Source organism: Cavia porcellus, unplaced genomic scaffold (assembly GCF_034190915.1).
Source record: "Cavia porcellus strain 051 isolate PalLab524CR breed Dunkin Hartley unplaced genomic scaffold, mCavPor4.1 scaffold_5, whole genome shotgun sequence".
NCBI classification, from domain to species: domain Eukaryota; kingdom Metazoa; phylum Chordata; class Mammalia; order Rodentia; family Caviidae; genus Cavia; species Cavia porcellus.
Window position 1 is genome coordinate 54,731,104 of NW_026947488.1, and position 13,133 is coordinate 54,744,236.

Genomic DNA, 13,133 nt, shown 5'->3' on the forward strand with positions numbered 1-13,133 from the left:
CTAGTGCCCCTTTACCTGTCCCCTTGATGTCAGCTTGAGACCCTGGGTCCAGTTCCTCCTCTTACAGATGGTCCTCAGCATTAAGCTCATTCTCGTGGTTCAGTGACCTCCCCATCCCTGTCCCGTGCTCTTTTCCCGCCGCTTTTCTGGGATGCAGCGTGGGTTGGCTGTGGGGTGAAGGGACCTGTGAGGCACCTGCTCCAGGGCAGAACTGGAGCGCCCAGGGTTTCAGCACCATGCGATGGACAGCTCCAGGACCCCAGAAGAGCAGGGAGCAGCGTCGGGGTCCGAAGGGAGGCGGAGGCTGGGCTGGGAGGACCGGAGGAGGGGCCGGGGGCGGGGCGGCCGCGGTTGAAAGCGGCTAGGCGGGCGGGCGGCAGGCGCAGAGCCGGTGAGCGAGCCAGCGAGCGGGATCCGGAGCCCCGCGCCCCTCCTGCTCTGCTCCGATTCTCTCCGTGCCAGAGCTGGGCACGCCAGGTAGGGTGAGGCTGTGCTGCGGCCGCTGGCGACCTTTTTGGCCCTGACCCCACGTCCTGGGTCCACGCAGGCCCTCGAGTTCTGGGGCACCTGGGCCGGGGCATCCAGACGGCACCCTGGGCGCTTGGGGAAGCCAGAAGACAGCTCCGGGTGTCCCGCCTTTCCCCAGAGAACGCACGCCCTGCATGGCACTCCCTAGGTCCTCCCGCTTCAGCGTCCCCTGGTCCTGCTGACTGTGCCTCCGTCTTTGTCTCAGCCTCCCAGCTTGCTTGCCCCTTGACCACATTTTATGGCCCTGCACCCTAGCTGGCTGCCCCCCGGTTCTGTCCTCTTCTGCATCCGAGCTTCTATGGGGGCCTCCCTTGTGCCCTGCCTCATCTGGGTCCCTGCCCCATCTGTGCTGGTCCCCATCCCTGCTTCTCTCTCCTTAGCCGCTTCTCTCCTGCTTCTTCAGCATCCCAGTGCCCCTGCCCAGGCTCCAGTGGGAGGTCTGGGGAACTGAGGGGGAAAAGTGGGGAGCCCGGCCTCTCTGCAGCCAGGACATGGAGTCCTTAAACTAGTTGCTATCCTCTTGAGCCTCAGTTTCCTTTCCTGCTCTGAGGGAAGATGTGTGTTTTTCTTCCAACCTTGCCAAGCCTGCGTGATTGTAAGAGCATGTGTGGGGTGGATGTTTGGGAAGGCAGCTGAGATCCTGATTATAGGATGCAGAGCAGAAGGTGGGGGCTGAGGGCCAGGGTCAGAATGGGCAGTCCCTGAGGCTGAGGCTGTGCAGTCCAGAAATAGTGACTTTCTCTGCTGTGTTTGGAGTGAGGAGAAAACATAAGCACAGTCTCAGACTGCACTAACATGGAGCTGGGGAGTCCAGGACTCAACCTCGGCAGTGTTGGAAGATTCTGCCCACCCATGACACATGCAGCTGTCACTGTTGCTTTCCCTGCTGACTTAGAACCTGTAGCCACTGGGTGCCTCCCTTGGGGCCAGCCTCATTACCTTGCTGCTTCAGTGTTCTTTCATAGGAGACTCTGGAGGTGAGTTTTTAAGAACAAGAGGGCAAGGCCTCTGGGTGTTCAGCTGGTTTTCGTTTCCATGGTTGAAGACCATCCTTAATAGATTCTTTCCTCCTCTTCTATGGTAGATACCCAGATAGCAGTTCTTCCTCTCTGAAATCCAAGGCTCAGGATGAGGACTAGAACTCTGAGTTTCTAACTCTGACTTGGCCTGGGGTTCTGTGAGGTTTTGTGCAGGGTTTTGGACACCCTTTAACTTTCACAGGGCTTGGCATTGCTGGAGTCTCCTGTCCTCTCTTGGGCTTCCACTCCCTGCCTCCCTCCCCCTCTGCAGCATTTGGTAGGTGCATGGGGCCCATCTCCACCCCAGATAAGGGTAAGGTTGAGAGACAGATGGGATTGGGGGGAGTGTCCCAGGACCTTCTCAGCAGAGTGGTACTACTTTCTCCTTGGCTCCTGGGTACTTGGAAAAGATGTGTGGGAAGAAGTGGAGTCAGAAGGGGAAGCTGGAAAAAATGGGGGCAGCTGTTCTCAGGTTCCACTTTCCCAGTCTGTCTGTCGATCTGTCTGTCTGTCCATCTGTCTATCTCTGCAGGAGCTGGGTCCCTTCTCATCTCTCTTCCTGTCTGTCCTTCCCTGGCCCCTGTTCCCTCCTCTCTTTGCCTTTACTGCTTCTACCCTCGTCTCCTGGAGACCCAGGTCTGCTGGACCCTCTATCCCCTTTGGGACCATGGGATCGCTGCTTGGGCTCCTGGCACTGCTGCTGCTGTGGGGTGCTGTGGCTGAGGGCCCAGCCAAGAAGGTGCTGACCCTGGAGGGTGACCTGGTACTGGGTGGGCTATTCCCAGTGCACCAGAAGGGTGGCCCAGCAGAAGAATGTGGTCCTGTCAATGAGCATCGTGGCATTCAGCGCCTGGAGGCCATGCTTTTCGCACTGGATCGCATCAACCAAGACCCTCACCTGCTGCCCGGCGTGCGCCTAGGTGCGCATATCCTCGACAGCTGCTCCAAGGACACACACGCCCTGGAGCAGGCACTGGACTTCGTGCGTGCCTCACTCAGCCGTGGTGCTGATGGCTCACGCCACATCTGCCCTGATGGGTCTTATGCGACCCACAGTGATGCTCCCACTGCTATCACTGGTGTCATTGGTGGCTCCTACAGTGATGTCTCCATCCAGGTATGTGGAAGCCACTCGAAAGGGCTCTGGGGACAGACACCAGGGGTAGTGCCCCAGAGTCCTGCTGTGCAGGGGCTCCAGGTACAATGCACTAAAAGAGGACCAGTAACTTCCTTTTAGAATCTTTTTATAGAAGAATAAGAAAATGCCCCATGTCACACAACGATTTCTAGAGGTTGTGTAAAAAAAACTCATGTAAGAAAAAAACAAGAAACCTCTCACTCCCAATGCACACACACCAACAGATACACACACACACACACGCACACACACACAGACCTGAAGGCTTACTAGACAGGCTTCTAGACTCAGCCTGTGGGTTTGGATCCTGGCTCCCCTATGTACTAACTGCATGACCCTAGGCAGATTATTTCCTTATGAAATGGGATTCAAAACATTTTCTCCCTTTGAGGTTTGTAGTGAAAATTTAATGAGACAATACATTCAGAGCATGTATCAGAGGGCCCAGGAGGTCATGAAGCACACTCACTATTAGCTGCTGCATTAATAACCCATTCTACAACTAAGGAAATTGAGGCTCAGAGAAAAGCAGATCACTAGTCACGCTGGTGACAAAGGGAAGACCTGAAGTCTGAACTCTCAGTCCAGTTGATCTTATTGCCTCTTCTGGGTTGGAGAGCAGTGGACAAATAGAAGCCAGGAATGGCCAGAGAAGAAAAACAAGACAGAGGACCCAAGAGGAAAAGAAACAGAATGTGCATGGGGTTCAGGGAAAGCTACCCCAGGTCTTCAGGAGGTGTAGGATTTGAGGGCATAAACGAATCCCCACCTCTCCCACGAGGGGTCAGCAGAGGTGTGTTGTTATTGTGCTCCAGCAGGTGCTGGCCTTGCTGACTTCTCTTTGTTGTTTATCTGCTGTACTTGGGTACTGCTTGCTGCTTTGGCCCAGTGGGATGCTCTGGCTCCGTGACTGGACCCCAGCTCTCACCCAGTTTTTACCTGCTGGTGCCCAATGCGGGTTGCTGGTTGATGAGACCAGAACTGGGATCCAGGCTGGGGACTAAACGGGAAGACTTGGATGGAGTCTTAGCCTCCTTTAAGAGGCTAGCAGAAAGCATTGTCTTTGGAGAAATGGATCAGAAGTAGGGATGGCGAGGTAGGAGAGTCCTGGATTATTTGTCCTGCTAGTCCCAGCTATAGGTGTAGCTGTGTCATCATTGGCATCTGCAGCCCTGGTTAGGGCAGGAGTGGGTTTGTAGCTTCCTACTGCTGATGTCTCAGGGACCCTGGGGAAACTTTCTCAGCACCTCTGTCCCCGAGAGTTTCCTTGGTACCCTCTTGCATTTTCTGAAGCAGCTCCATTATCTCCTTCCCATGCCAAGCTGCTTGCTTCCTGTAGTAGGGTCTACACCCCAGCATCAAGCTGCTTTTTCCCTGTCCTGGGCAGCACAAGCCCAGCCGTTCATCCTTAGATTGCACTCGTCTGTCCTGTTTACTCCTACCCTTTCTTGCCTGCCCAATTCTCATCTGTGTCTTTCTCCTTGGGAGCCTTTTTCTTCTTGTGCCATCATTCCATCAGGATTGATGCTAGGGTAGTATTTCCTACCACAAAGCAAGGTCAGCACTTGAGAGCCTTGGGCATCTCAGATGCCACCTAGTGCTTCCCCTCTGTCCTAAGTGCCAACTTTTGTCCACCCAGAACTTTCTTGGCTCCCCTGCCATGTGTCTGGTTCAGGACCCCAGGGCTTGGCATTGGTCTTGTACTCTTAGCCTTTGGGAAGAGATAGAAACCTCGGGTAGAAAACTCATTAAGCTTAGATGACGGCCTTTAGAGATAGGGGACTTTTGGGATGACCTTACGATCTCAAGCTTTGCCAGAGGTATGAGGTTCATCTGTCTCTAGTAGTTGTTTGACTTGGTCTCTGATCTTGCCTTCTCTACCCACTCCTCAACCAGGTGGCCAACCTCCTGCGGCTGTTTCAGATCCCACAGATCAGCTATGCCTCCACCAGCGCCAAGCTGAGTGACAAGTCTCGCTATGACTACTTTGCCCGCACAGTGCCCCCTGACTTCTTCCAAGCCAAGGCTATGGCTGAGATCCTCCGCTTCTTCAACTGGACCTATGTGTCCACTGTGGCTTCTGAGGGTGACTATGGCGAGACAGGGATTGAGGCCTTTGAGATAGAAGCCCGTGCCCGCAACATCTGCGTGGCCACCTCAGAGAAGGTGGGCCGTGCAATGAGTCGCACTGCCTTTGAGGGAGTGGTGCGAGCCCTACTGCAGAAACCCAGTGCCCGAGTTGCCGTCCTGTTTACCCGTTCTGAGGATGCCCGTGAGCTGCTTGCTGCCAGCCAGCGCCTCAATGCCAGCTTCACCTGGGTGGCTAGTGATGGATGGGGGGCTCTGGAGAGTGTTGTGGAAGGCAGTGAGGGGGCGGCTGAGGGTGCCATTACCATTGAGCTGGCCTCCTACCCCATCAGCGACTTTGCCTCCTACTTCCGGAGTTTGGATCCCTGGAACAACAGCCGGAACCCCTGGTTCCGTGAGTTCTGGGAGCAGAGATTCCGCTGCAGCTTCCGCCAGCGAGACTGTGCCGCCCACTCCCTGCAGGCCGTGCCCTTCGAGCAGGAGTCCAAGATCATGTTTGTGGTCAATGCAGTGTATGCCATGGCCCATGCGCTGCACAACATGCACCGTACCCTCTGCCCCAACACCACCCGCCTCTGCGATGCCATGCGACCTGTCAACGGGCGCCGCCTCTACAAGGACTTCGTGCTCAACGTCAAGTTTGATGGTAATAGAGCTGGCTGGAATCCATCAGCCTGCTGGCCCTCGGAGGATGGGGGAGCAGGCCTTTATGCTCCATTACTTGGATAAAAAACGGAACATAGTGCTAGTAAAGGACTCCATCAGGGTGTTGGTGTGAGAGCGAGGACGGGGATGCTAGGCAGAAGGGACCTCTGCCTGGGGTTCTACTTTCTGAGAACATTCCACAGAGTAGTGTCTAGCCTGGGCTTGCTGTGTGGGGGTTTCTGGTTCCTTGGGCCTTGCCTGTGTCTTCCGACTCCTCCTGCTGAGGGTAGAGGCCCATTCTCAGGCAGTAAGAGTCCAAATCAGCATGAGCTGAGGGGCGGCATCAGATGAAATTCTACTTAGGGAGAATCTAATCCTGATTTTCTATGCAAATTATCCTCAAATCAAAAGTTAAACTGCCCATTTTAACAGTGAATGTTTCAGAATCCTCATTAGGCTTTGGGAAGATTTGTGGAACAGTGGGAGAGGCTGCCTGGACTTGGAAGCACTGGAAAGGGTTGGGACCAAGAGGACTGTTGTCCTCAGAATCCTTGGAGGTTGTTTCTAGGACCCCCATGGATACCACAGTTGGGGGAGACTCATCTCCTATATGAAATGTTTATTTGCATATAACATACTCATCTTCCCATATACTTTAAATTATCTCTAGATTGTTTGTTATATATAATGCAATGTAAGTGCTATGCAGATAGTTATTTCACTGTATTGTTTAGGGAATAATGACAAGAAAATAAGCCTGCACTTACTTGCTATAGACCCAAGCACTGTGGTCTAAATGATTTTTTAAACAATATTTTTAGTTGGGCAATGTGGTACACACCAGTAATCTCAGTATTCAGGAAGCTGAAGCAGGAGGATTGAACTACACAGAGAGACCCTAAACTATAGAAAAAATTGAACTACACAGAGAGACCCTAAACTATAGAAAAAATTGGATTCTAGCTGAGTGTGCTGATGCAGGCTTGTAATCCCAGCAGCTGGGAGGCTGAGGCAAGAGAATTGCTATGCCAGTATGGGCAATAAAGTGAGTTCAAAGCCAGCCTGAACTGCACAGTGAAACCCTGTCTCAAAAATACTGAAACAAAACAAACAAAGAAAGCTGGATTCTGAGTTGGGCAACCGAAGCTGTGGCACCTGTGCCAACTTTAATTCCAATGAAATTGGCATTGAGGGCTGTGGAGTCAGGGTGGGAGTAGGGTTTGAGTCTGGGGTGACGTTAAATTGATGTAAGGTCTGGGCTTGTGTAGAGTCCATGGTTGGGCTACAGTTAGATATTGAGAACTTTGAGGCTGAATGGGGAGGAGGGCTGTGGTGGGATTTAGGTTAGAATCCAGGCTGTGCCACTTACCCGTGGAGCCGTAATGATGTCATCTCCTACTTGAACCCGGAGTTCTCACTGGGGCTACACATGCAGTTCTGGCTCATGAGCCTGGCCCAGCAATGTGAGGTTTGCAAATGATGGAGGTGGGGTGGAGAGTGGCTGTGTCCATTCAGGGGAAAGCAGTGGTAGCCGGTGAGTGTATCAGCTGAGATTCAGTTTGTGCTGGGATCAGCATTGGGACTGCTGGTGGCTAGCGTCAGGGTTGTTGATGATAGATGTCACATCTGAGAGAAAGCTGTGGTGTGTGGTGTGTAGTGTGATAAAGTTAGGGTTTGGGGGCAGGGACTGTGTCAGAGACTAGGTAAGGCTGAGTTTGGGCACAGTTGGGAATTGGTTCAGGCCTAGACTTTCAGGCTAGGATTATGTGTGAGGCTTAGGATTAGTAAGGGCTGAGTCTGATGTTGGAGTTTAGGGGTAAGAATTTGTTGTAACTTCACTTTTAGAAAAATGACCAGAGCTGGGCATAGTGGCACATGCCTGTAATTCCAGCACTGAGGGAGGGAGTTTGCTAGTTTGAGTCCTACCCTGGCAATTTAGCAAGACTTTCCCTCAAAATTAGCGAGTGGGGATATACTGGGTTTGACCCCCAGTACTTGCCAAAAGAGAGATGAGCGAGAGAAAGAAAAGAAAGGATGGGAAAGAAAGAGAAAGAAAAGAAAGGACAGGAAAGAAAGAAAAAGAAAGAAAAGAAAAGAAAGAAAGAAAGAAAGAAAGAAAGAAAGAAAAGAGAAAGCAAGAAAGGAAAGAAAAGAAAGGCAGACCAAGGTCAGAATGGGCTTCAGGGTTAGGGCGAGGATTGGAAGAGCTAGCAGTGGCCTCAGCTCTGAGTTTGTGTTCTATGTGTGTGCGTGAAGGTTGACGCACATCGGGGTAACCCACCAGTTCAACCCTTTTTTCCTCCCTTCTCCACCCCAGCCCCCTTCCGCCCCACTGACACTGACAACGAGGTACGTTTTGACCGTTTTGGAGATGGCATTGGCCGCTACAACATCTTCACCTACCTGAGGGCAGGCAGTGGGCGCTACCGCTACCAGAAGGTGGGCTACTGGGCAGAAGGCCTGAGCCTTGATACCAGCCTCATCCCCTGGGCCACCCCCTCGGCGGGCCCCCTGCCTGCTTCCCGCTGTAGTGAGCCCTGCCTCCAGAATGAGGTGAAGAGTGTGCAGCCGGGGGAGGTGTGCTGCTGGCTCTGCATCCCCTGCCAGCCCTACGAGTACAGGCTGGACGAGTTCACCTGTGCCGACTGCGGGCTTGGCTACTGGCCCAATGCCAGCCTGACCGGCTGCTTTGAACTGCCCCAGGAGTACATTCACTGGGGTGATGCCTGGGCTGTGGGGCCTGTCACCATTGCCTGCCTGGGTGCCCTGGCCACCCTCTTTGTGCTGAGTGTCTTCGTGCGGCACAATGCCACGCCTGTGGTTAAGGCGTCTGGTCGAGAGCTCTGCTACATCCTGCTGGGTGGTGTTTTTCTCTGCTACTGCATGACGTTCATCTTCATTGCCAAGCCATCTACAGCAGTGTGCACCTTACGGCGCCTTGGCTTGGGCACTGCCTTCTCTGTCTGCTACTCAGCCTTGCTCACCAAGACCAACCGCATTGCGCGGATCTTTGGCGGGGCCCGGGAGGGTGCCCAGCGGCCGCGCTTCATCAGTCCTGCCTCGCAGGTGGCTATCTGCCTGGCATTGATCTCGGGCCAGCTGCTCATCGTAGCTGCCTGGCTGGTGGTAGAGGCACCGGGCACCGGCAAGGAGACGGCTCCTGAACGGCGGGAGGTAGTGACATTGCGCTGCAACCACCGTGATGCAAGCATGCTCGGTTCGCTGGCCTACAATGTGCTCCTCATCGCGCTCTGCACGCTGTATGCCTTCAAGACCCGCAAGTGCCCCGAGAACTTCAATGAGGCCAAGTTCATTGGCTTCACCATGTATACTACCTGCATCATCTGGTTGGCATTCCTGCCCATCTTCTATGTCACCTCCAGTGACTATCGGGTAAGCCACCACCTGCCACACAGAAGGGACAGAGGAGTGGGACCTGGACCCTTGGTTTCCTAGTGTCTCATTTTGTCTGTTGATAACTGAGACTCTAAGAAGTTAAATGCTCACTTCAGCTTATAGCTTGTATGGACCCTGGGGGAAAGTGAATAGGGTTTGGGGAGATGCCTAGGGACGTGGGGAACCCAAGTTTGAGAGAGATAAGAAGAGATGTCGTGCCTTACATGTCACCCCTAGTCTGGGAAGAAATGGGAATGCAGAAATGTGTCCTAGTGAGTAGGGGATTTGCCTTGCTCCATTGAGTAGCTGGCCAAAGAGGGAGTGGACAGATGAAAGGAAGCAAAGAGTAAGGAGAGCAGATGTGGGGTGTAGAAGTGAGAAAGGTTAAAGCAGGTGAAAACTGTACTCAGTCAGTTTCTTCCAAGCAACTTTGATTCTAGTGGCAGTGAGCATCTCATTGGGTGTTGTCAGCTGCAAGGGACAATGGCTACTTCAGATGGGGTGTTCAGGAGAGGCCTCTCGGAGGAAATAACCATTGAGCTGAGCTTGAAATGCTGAGGATTGTCTGGGTTAATCCTCATGCTCTAGAGTGAGCTCCACCGTTTTCTTGTTTTACTGATGAAGAAACAGGACAGTCAATCCTTTGCTCAACATCATTTGGCTTGGTCCTGCAGAGAAAGGTGTGAGCTGACAGTCTTAACAACTAAAGGAGCAGAAACACTGTGGAAAAGCCCTGATAAAGATCCTTTTCCCAAGACAGAGGTGGCAAGGTGCTGATGAGCCAGGGACCACCATACTTGACACTTACAGCTGCTGGGCATCTGCTTGGGTGGTGAAGGGCAGGGTTGGAAAGGGAATCTTCTCAGACTCAGACCACATTTGCATACGATTTACATTTTCTTACCAATCATAGGCAGCTAAGGACTTACCCATGCCCTACATGGGCATAAACACATATACATGTGTAGACAGACACATCCCCACATGCACACATGTGCACACATATATTCTGGACAAACACATGTCCTTGCCTATACATACACCCATATCCATACATCTCACACTTACCTTCAAACATTTGCACACAGCTGTATGTAGTCTCTGTTGTACATTAATTAGTATACCCACACAGATATGCATGCATCTACAGGTATGTGTTCTGTACCTCTACCCCTCCACACATGCACAAACCCCTATACTTACATGCACCCCTGCGTATGCACTTCCACAGCTTGAACTTTGGTGTCCCTGGGATAACAGTCTATCAGGGCTGACACTGGGACTGTATCCATCATTCTAGATAGGAATCCTTTGGGGCTTGGAAAATGGACCAAGGCCCAGTGGATGATTAATTCTCTTCTACATCCTGGGAAGGGGGTTCTGGGGGCAGGACCAGGCTTCGGGATAAACATGCTGGATCTATACCTGCTCACCCACTCACCCACTCACCCACTGCAGGTTCAGACCACCACCATGTGCGTGTCAGTCAGCCTTAGTGGTTCTGTGGTGCTGGGCTGCCTCTTCGCACCCAAGCTACACATCATCCTCTTCCAGCCACAGAAGAATGTGGTGACCCACCGGGCACCCACCAGCCGCTTTGGCAGTGCCGCCACCAGAGCCAGCTCCAGTCTTGGCCAAGGTCAGCACCCTATGCACACCTCTCTGCCTGGGACACCTCCCATTCCAGGTTGCCAGGCGTGATCCACTCAGGTCGCTGAGATTTGGGATGACACTGGATATGAGCAGGTGGCGCTGAGGGGAGGGCACTTCCCTTGGCCTGCCTTTCACCCTGTGTCATTCTTCCCCTGCTGCTTGCCTTTCACAGTGGACCTCAGGGTCAGCCCTAACCTCCAGCTTCCTTTCCCTAGGATCTGGTTCCCAGTTTGTTCCCACTGTCTGCAATGGCCGAGAAGTGGTGGACTCAACAACATCATCACTTTGAAGATACCATTCTCCTGCCCTGACGGGGCTGCGCCCTGGATGGAGCCTGGAGCAGACTCAAGTCCATGGCCGGGAGGAAGTTGGCTGGAGCACTGCAATAACATATCCCCCACCTGCTCTCAAGGTCGTACCCACCTACCCACCTGCCCCTTCCGAGTCAGAAGTCAGGTCCTTGGCTGGGGAGCCTGTGTGCTTACCACTAACTGCCCTTCAGCTGTGTCCCCTGCTTGCCAGGCCTAGGGGTCAGAGGGGAGAGAGCCAGGGTCCACTGTGCCCTGGAAAGGGACGATTGAAGACAATGGGCCCCGACCCCCCCCCATCAGCAAAGGTGCTTCCAGCCCCTCCCCCACCCTTGGGCCTTTTTTATTTTTTATATCAGTTACTCTGGGATGGGAAGGGTGGTTATTGTGGGGACCATTCCTCCCTCTGCACAGTAGTTTGTCTTGTGGTTTATTTTGTATTATCTGTAAATAAAGTGTTTTTATTTTTTAAAAAAATTTCTCTTTTTCCCTTGACCCAGGGAAATCCCTCATGCCCTCCTTAGCCCCTCAACCTGCATTCTGCTACTGTTGATGGACTCTGCTCACCGCCCGGTGCTTGGCAGCCACTAAGACAGACCTAGCCCTGCCTGGTGGAGAGATATAAAATAAATAAAGTATCCTCCCTCAAAAGGAGCCTGTATCAGTCAGATTTCTTGCAACTGGAACAAAATATGTGACGCCCTGGTTTTCAGAGCTGGCTCCAAGGCAGAGCAGCGTTGGAAAAAACTGCTCATGCCATGGAAGCCACGAGAGAAGGGAACATGGGATAAGAATACATCCATCCAGGTCACGTCCCCAGTGCCCCACCCCTTCCATCGAGGCCCACCTCTGAACTTGAGGTTTGAGGGGGACTTTTAGATCTAACCCATAACAAGGGCCAAGACACTCATGGGGTGAGGACAGGAGGTTTACATGGCCAGATTCATCTTCCAGCCCAAGAGAGGGGTTTCCCAAAGGGTCCTTCCTGCCAGGTGCTGTGGGGTGACTGTCACCCCAGGGAATGGTGAACTTTCTCATGGCTGGTTGCCTGGCATTTGAAGGAGCTGTTGGTCAGTGCAGAGCCAGGCAGAATGTGAGGACCTGTGGGACCAGATGCCATGGCACATGGCACATACAAAACCAAGGAGAGCTCGTGAGGGCAAAGGTGGATGAAGCAGGGAGGGCAACTGAAGAAGCCTTCTATTGTTGGGCCAAGCAAGAAGCATGGACCCGCAGCAGAACCGTCTTTCGGTAGCTCGTATGTTTGCTATCTGAGCATCACCAGCAGAGGGCGCCAAGGCCTAGCCTCGGCCACAGGCTCAGGGCAGACCACTGCTGCCATGTTGTGGCCTGGAGGACAGTGGGCCGTGAGCCGGAGGAATATGACAGTATCAGGAAGGGCTCTGGTAGTTGAGAGGGTCTAGGGCCTATGGTGGATGATGGGCAGGTCAGGGACATTTGTTATTTTCGTTTGCATCTGCAGGCTGATGAGGCTGTGAAATTTGGGTTAACAATTTAAAATGTGGAAACAGAAAAATAAAAAAAAGAAAAACTGCAGAAGGATTTCTCCTTTGCCAATATCTGGGATGTAGGGATGACAGATAAAATGTAGAATGCTCAGTTAACTCAGTTAACTATAAAGCTCGTAGACAGGAAGTACTTTTTTTGTTACCTCCATCCCACACTTACACTAAAAGATTTTATTTATCTGAGCATCCTGTATTTTCTCTGTGAATTTTGACACTCCTATTGGAGTGATCTCTATTCCACCTTCTTGGCCCAGAGACAGGAGAGGGGCCTGATGCTCACCTGTGAGTTACTTTTCCTTTTTCCTCTGTGGCTACCCCTAATGCTGTGCAGTAGGACAGATGAAAGGAAAATAGAAAGTAGTTACTGGAGGTGGGGAATGGGGACTAGAAGAGAGGGGATTAAAGTGATTGAAAATGGCTATGAGGTGTTACATCATACATGTTTACATCTGCAAAATAGGCATTACTATATTGTATTACAAACATGCACTTAACTACAAGAACAACAACAGCAGCAGTGGTACCTTGTAGCCAGCGTGGCTACATTAGGCGCCCCACGGTTTCTCCTATTGAATGAGAAACTTTGAATGACTCCACCCTGCACCTTCTCTGGATGGTTTGGCCCTCTAGTTTTCCTCCATTAGGTCCTCTAGGGGCCCTTTCTTTATTCAGCATCAAACAGCGTGTATTAACTTGCCTATTTCCTCCTGTATAAGCAACTCTTCCATATCCTTAAAGCTTTTAGTTCACTCACCTCTGCCAGAGGTGTAGTTTTGAATATTTAGGATTTCTGTCTTGAGTAGAGCAGGATGAGCTGGTGAACTAAGAA

The 13,133-nt window shown here is 52.2% G+C and overlaps 1 protein-coding gene across 9 annotated transcripts; it reads left to right on the forward strand.

Moving 5' to 3' along the window:
* Positions 1–321: 321 nt before the first annotated feature.
* Positions 322–11,429, forward strand: Grm2 (glutamate metabotropic receptor 2). 9 transcript variants are annotated; one of them, XM_063248942.1, is made up of 7 exons: positions 322–477; positions 1,750–1,824; positions 2,080–2,664; positions 4,582–5,419; positions 7,736–8,811; positions 10,273–10,453; positions 10,683–11,429. In XM_063248942.1, exons 3-7 carry the CDS (start codon positions 2,215–2,217, stop codon positions 10,754–10,756), a joined length of 2,619 nt encoding a protein of 872 aa, XP_063105012.1. In that variant the 5' UTR covers positions 322–477; positions 1,750–1,824; positions 2,080–2,214; the 3' UTR covers positions 10,757–11,429. The 9 variants fall into 9 exon arrangements, 8 of the variants coding, with proteins under 8 accessions (XP_063105012.1, XP_063105014.1, XP_063105016.1 ...); XM_063248944.1 differs by having other exon boundaries at positions 2,178–2,664; XM_063248946.1 differs by having other exon boundaries at positions 2,184–2,664.
* Positions 11,430–13,133: the final 1,704 nt, after the last annotated feature.

Bases quoted from the DNA above. Each gene is read 5' to 3' on its own strand.
- Grm2 (XM_063248942.1), top strand. From the start codon at position 2,215: ATGGGATCGCTGCTTGGGCTCCTGGCACTGCTGCTGCTGTGGGGTGCT. The intron at 2,665-4,581 runs GTATGTGGAAGC...CTCCTCAACCAG, and splicing joins ACAGTGATGTCTCCATCCAG to GTGGCCAACCTCCTGCGGCT. The intron at 10,454-10,682 runs GTCAGCACCCTA...TCCTTTCCCTAG, and splicing joins CAGCTCCAGTCTTGGCCAAG to GATCTGGTTCCCAGTTTGTT.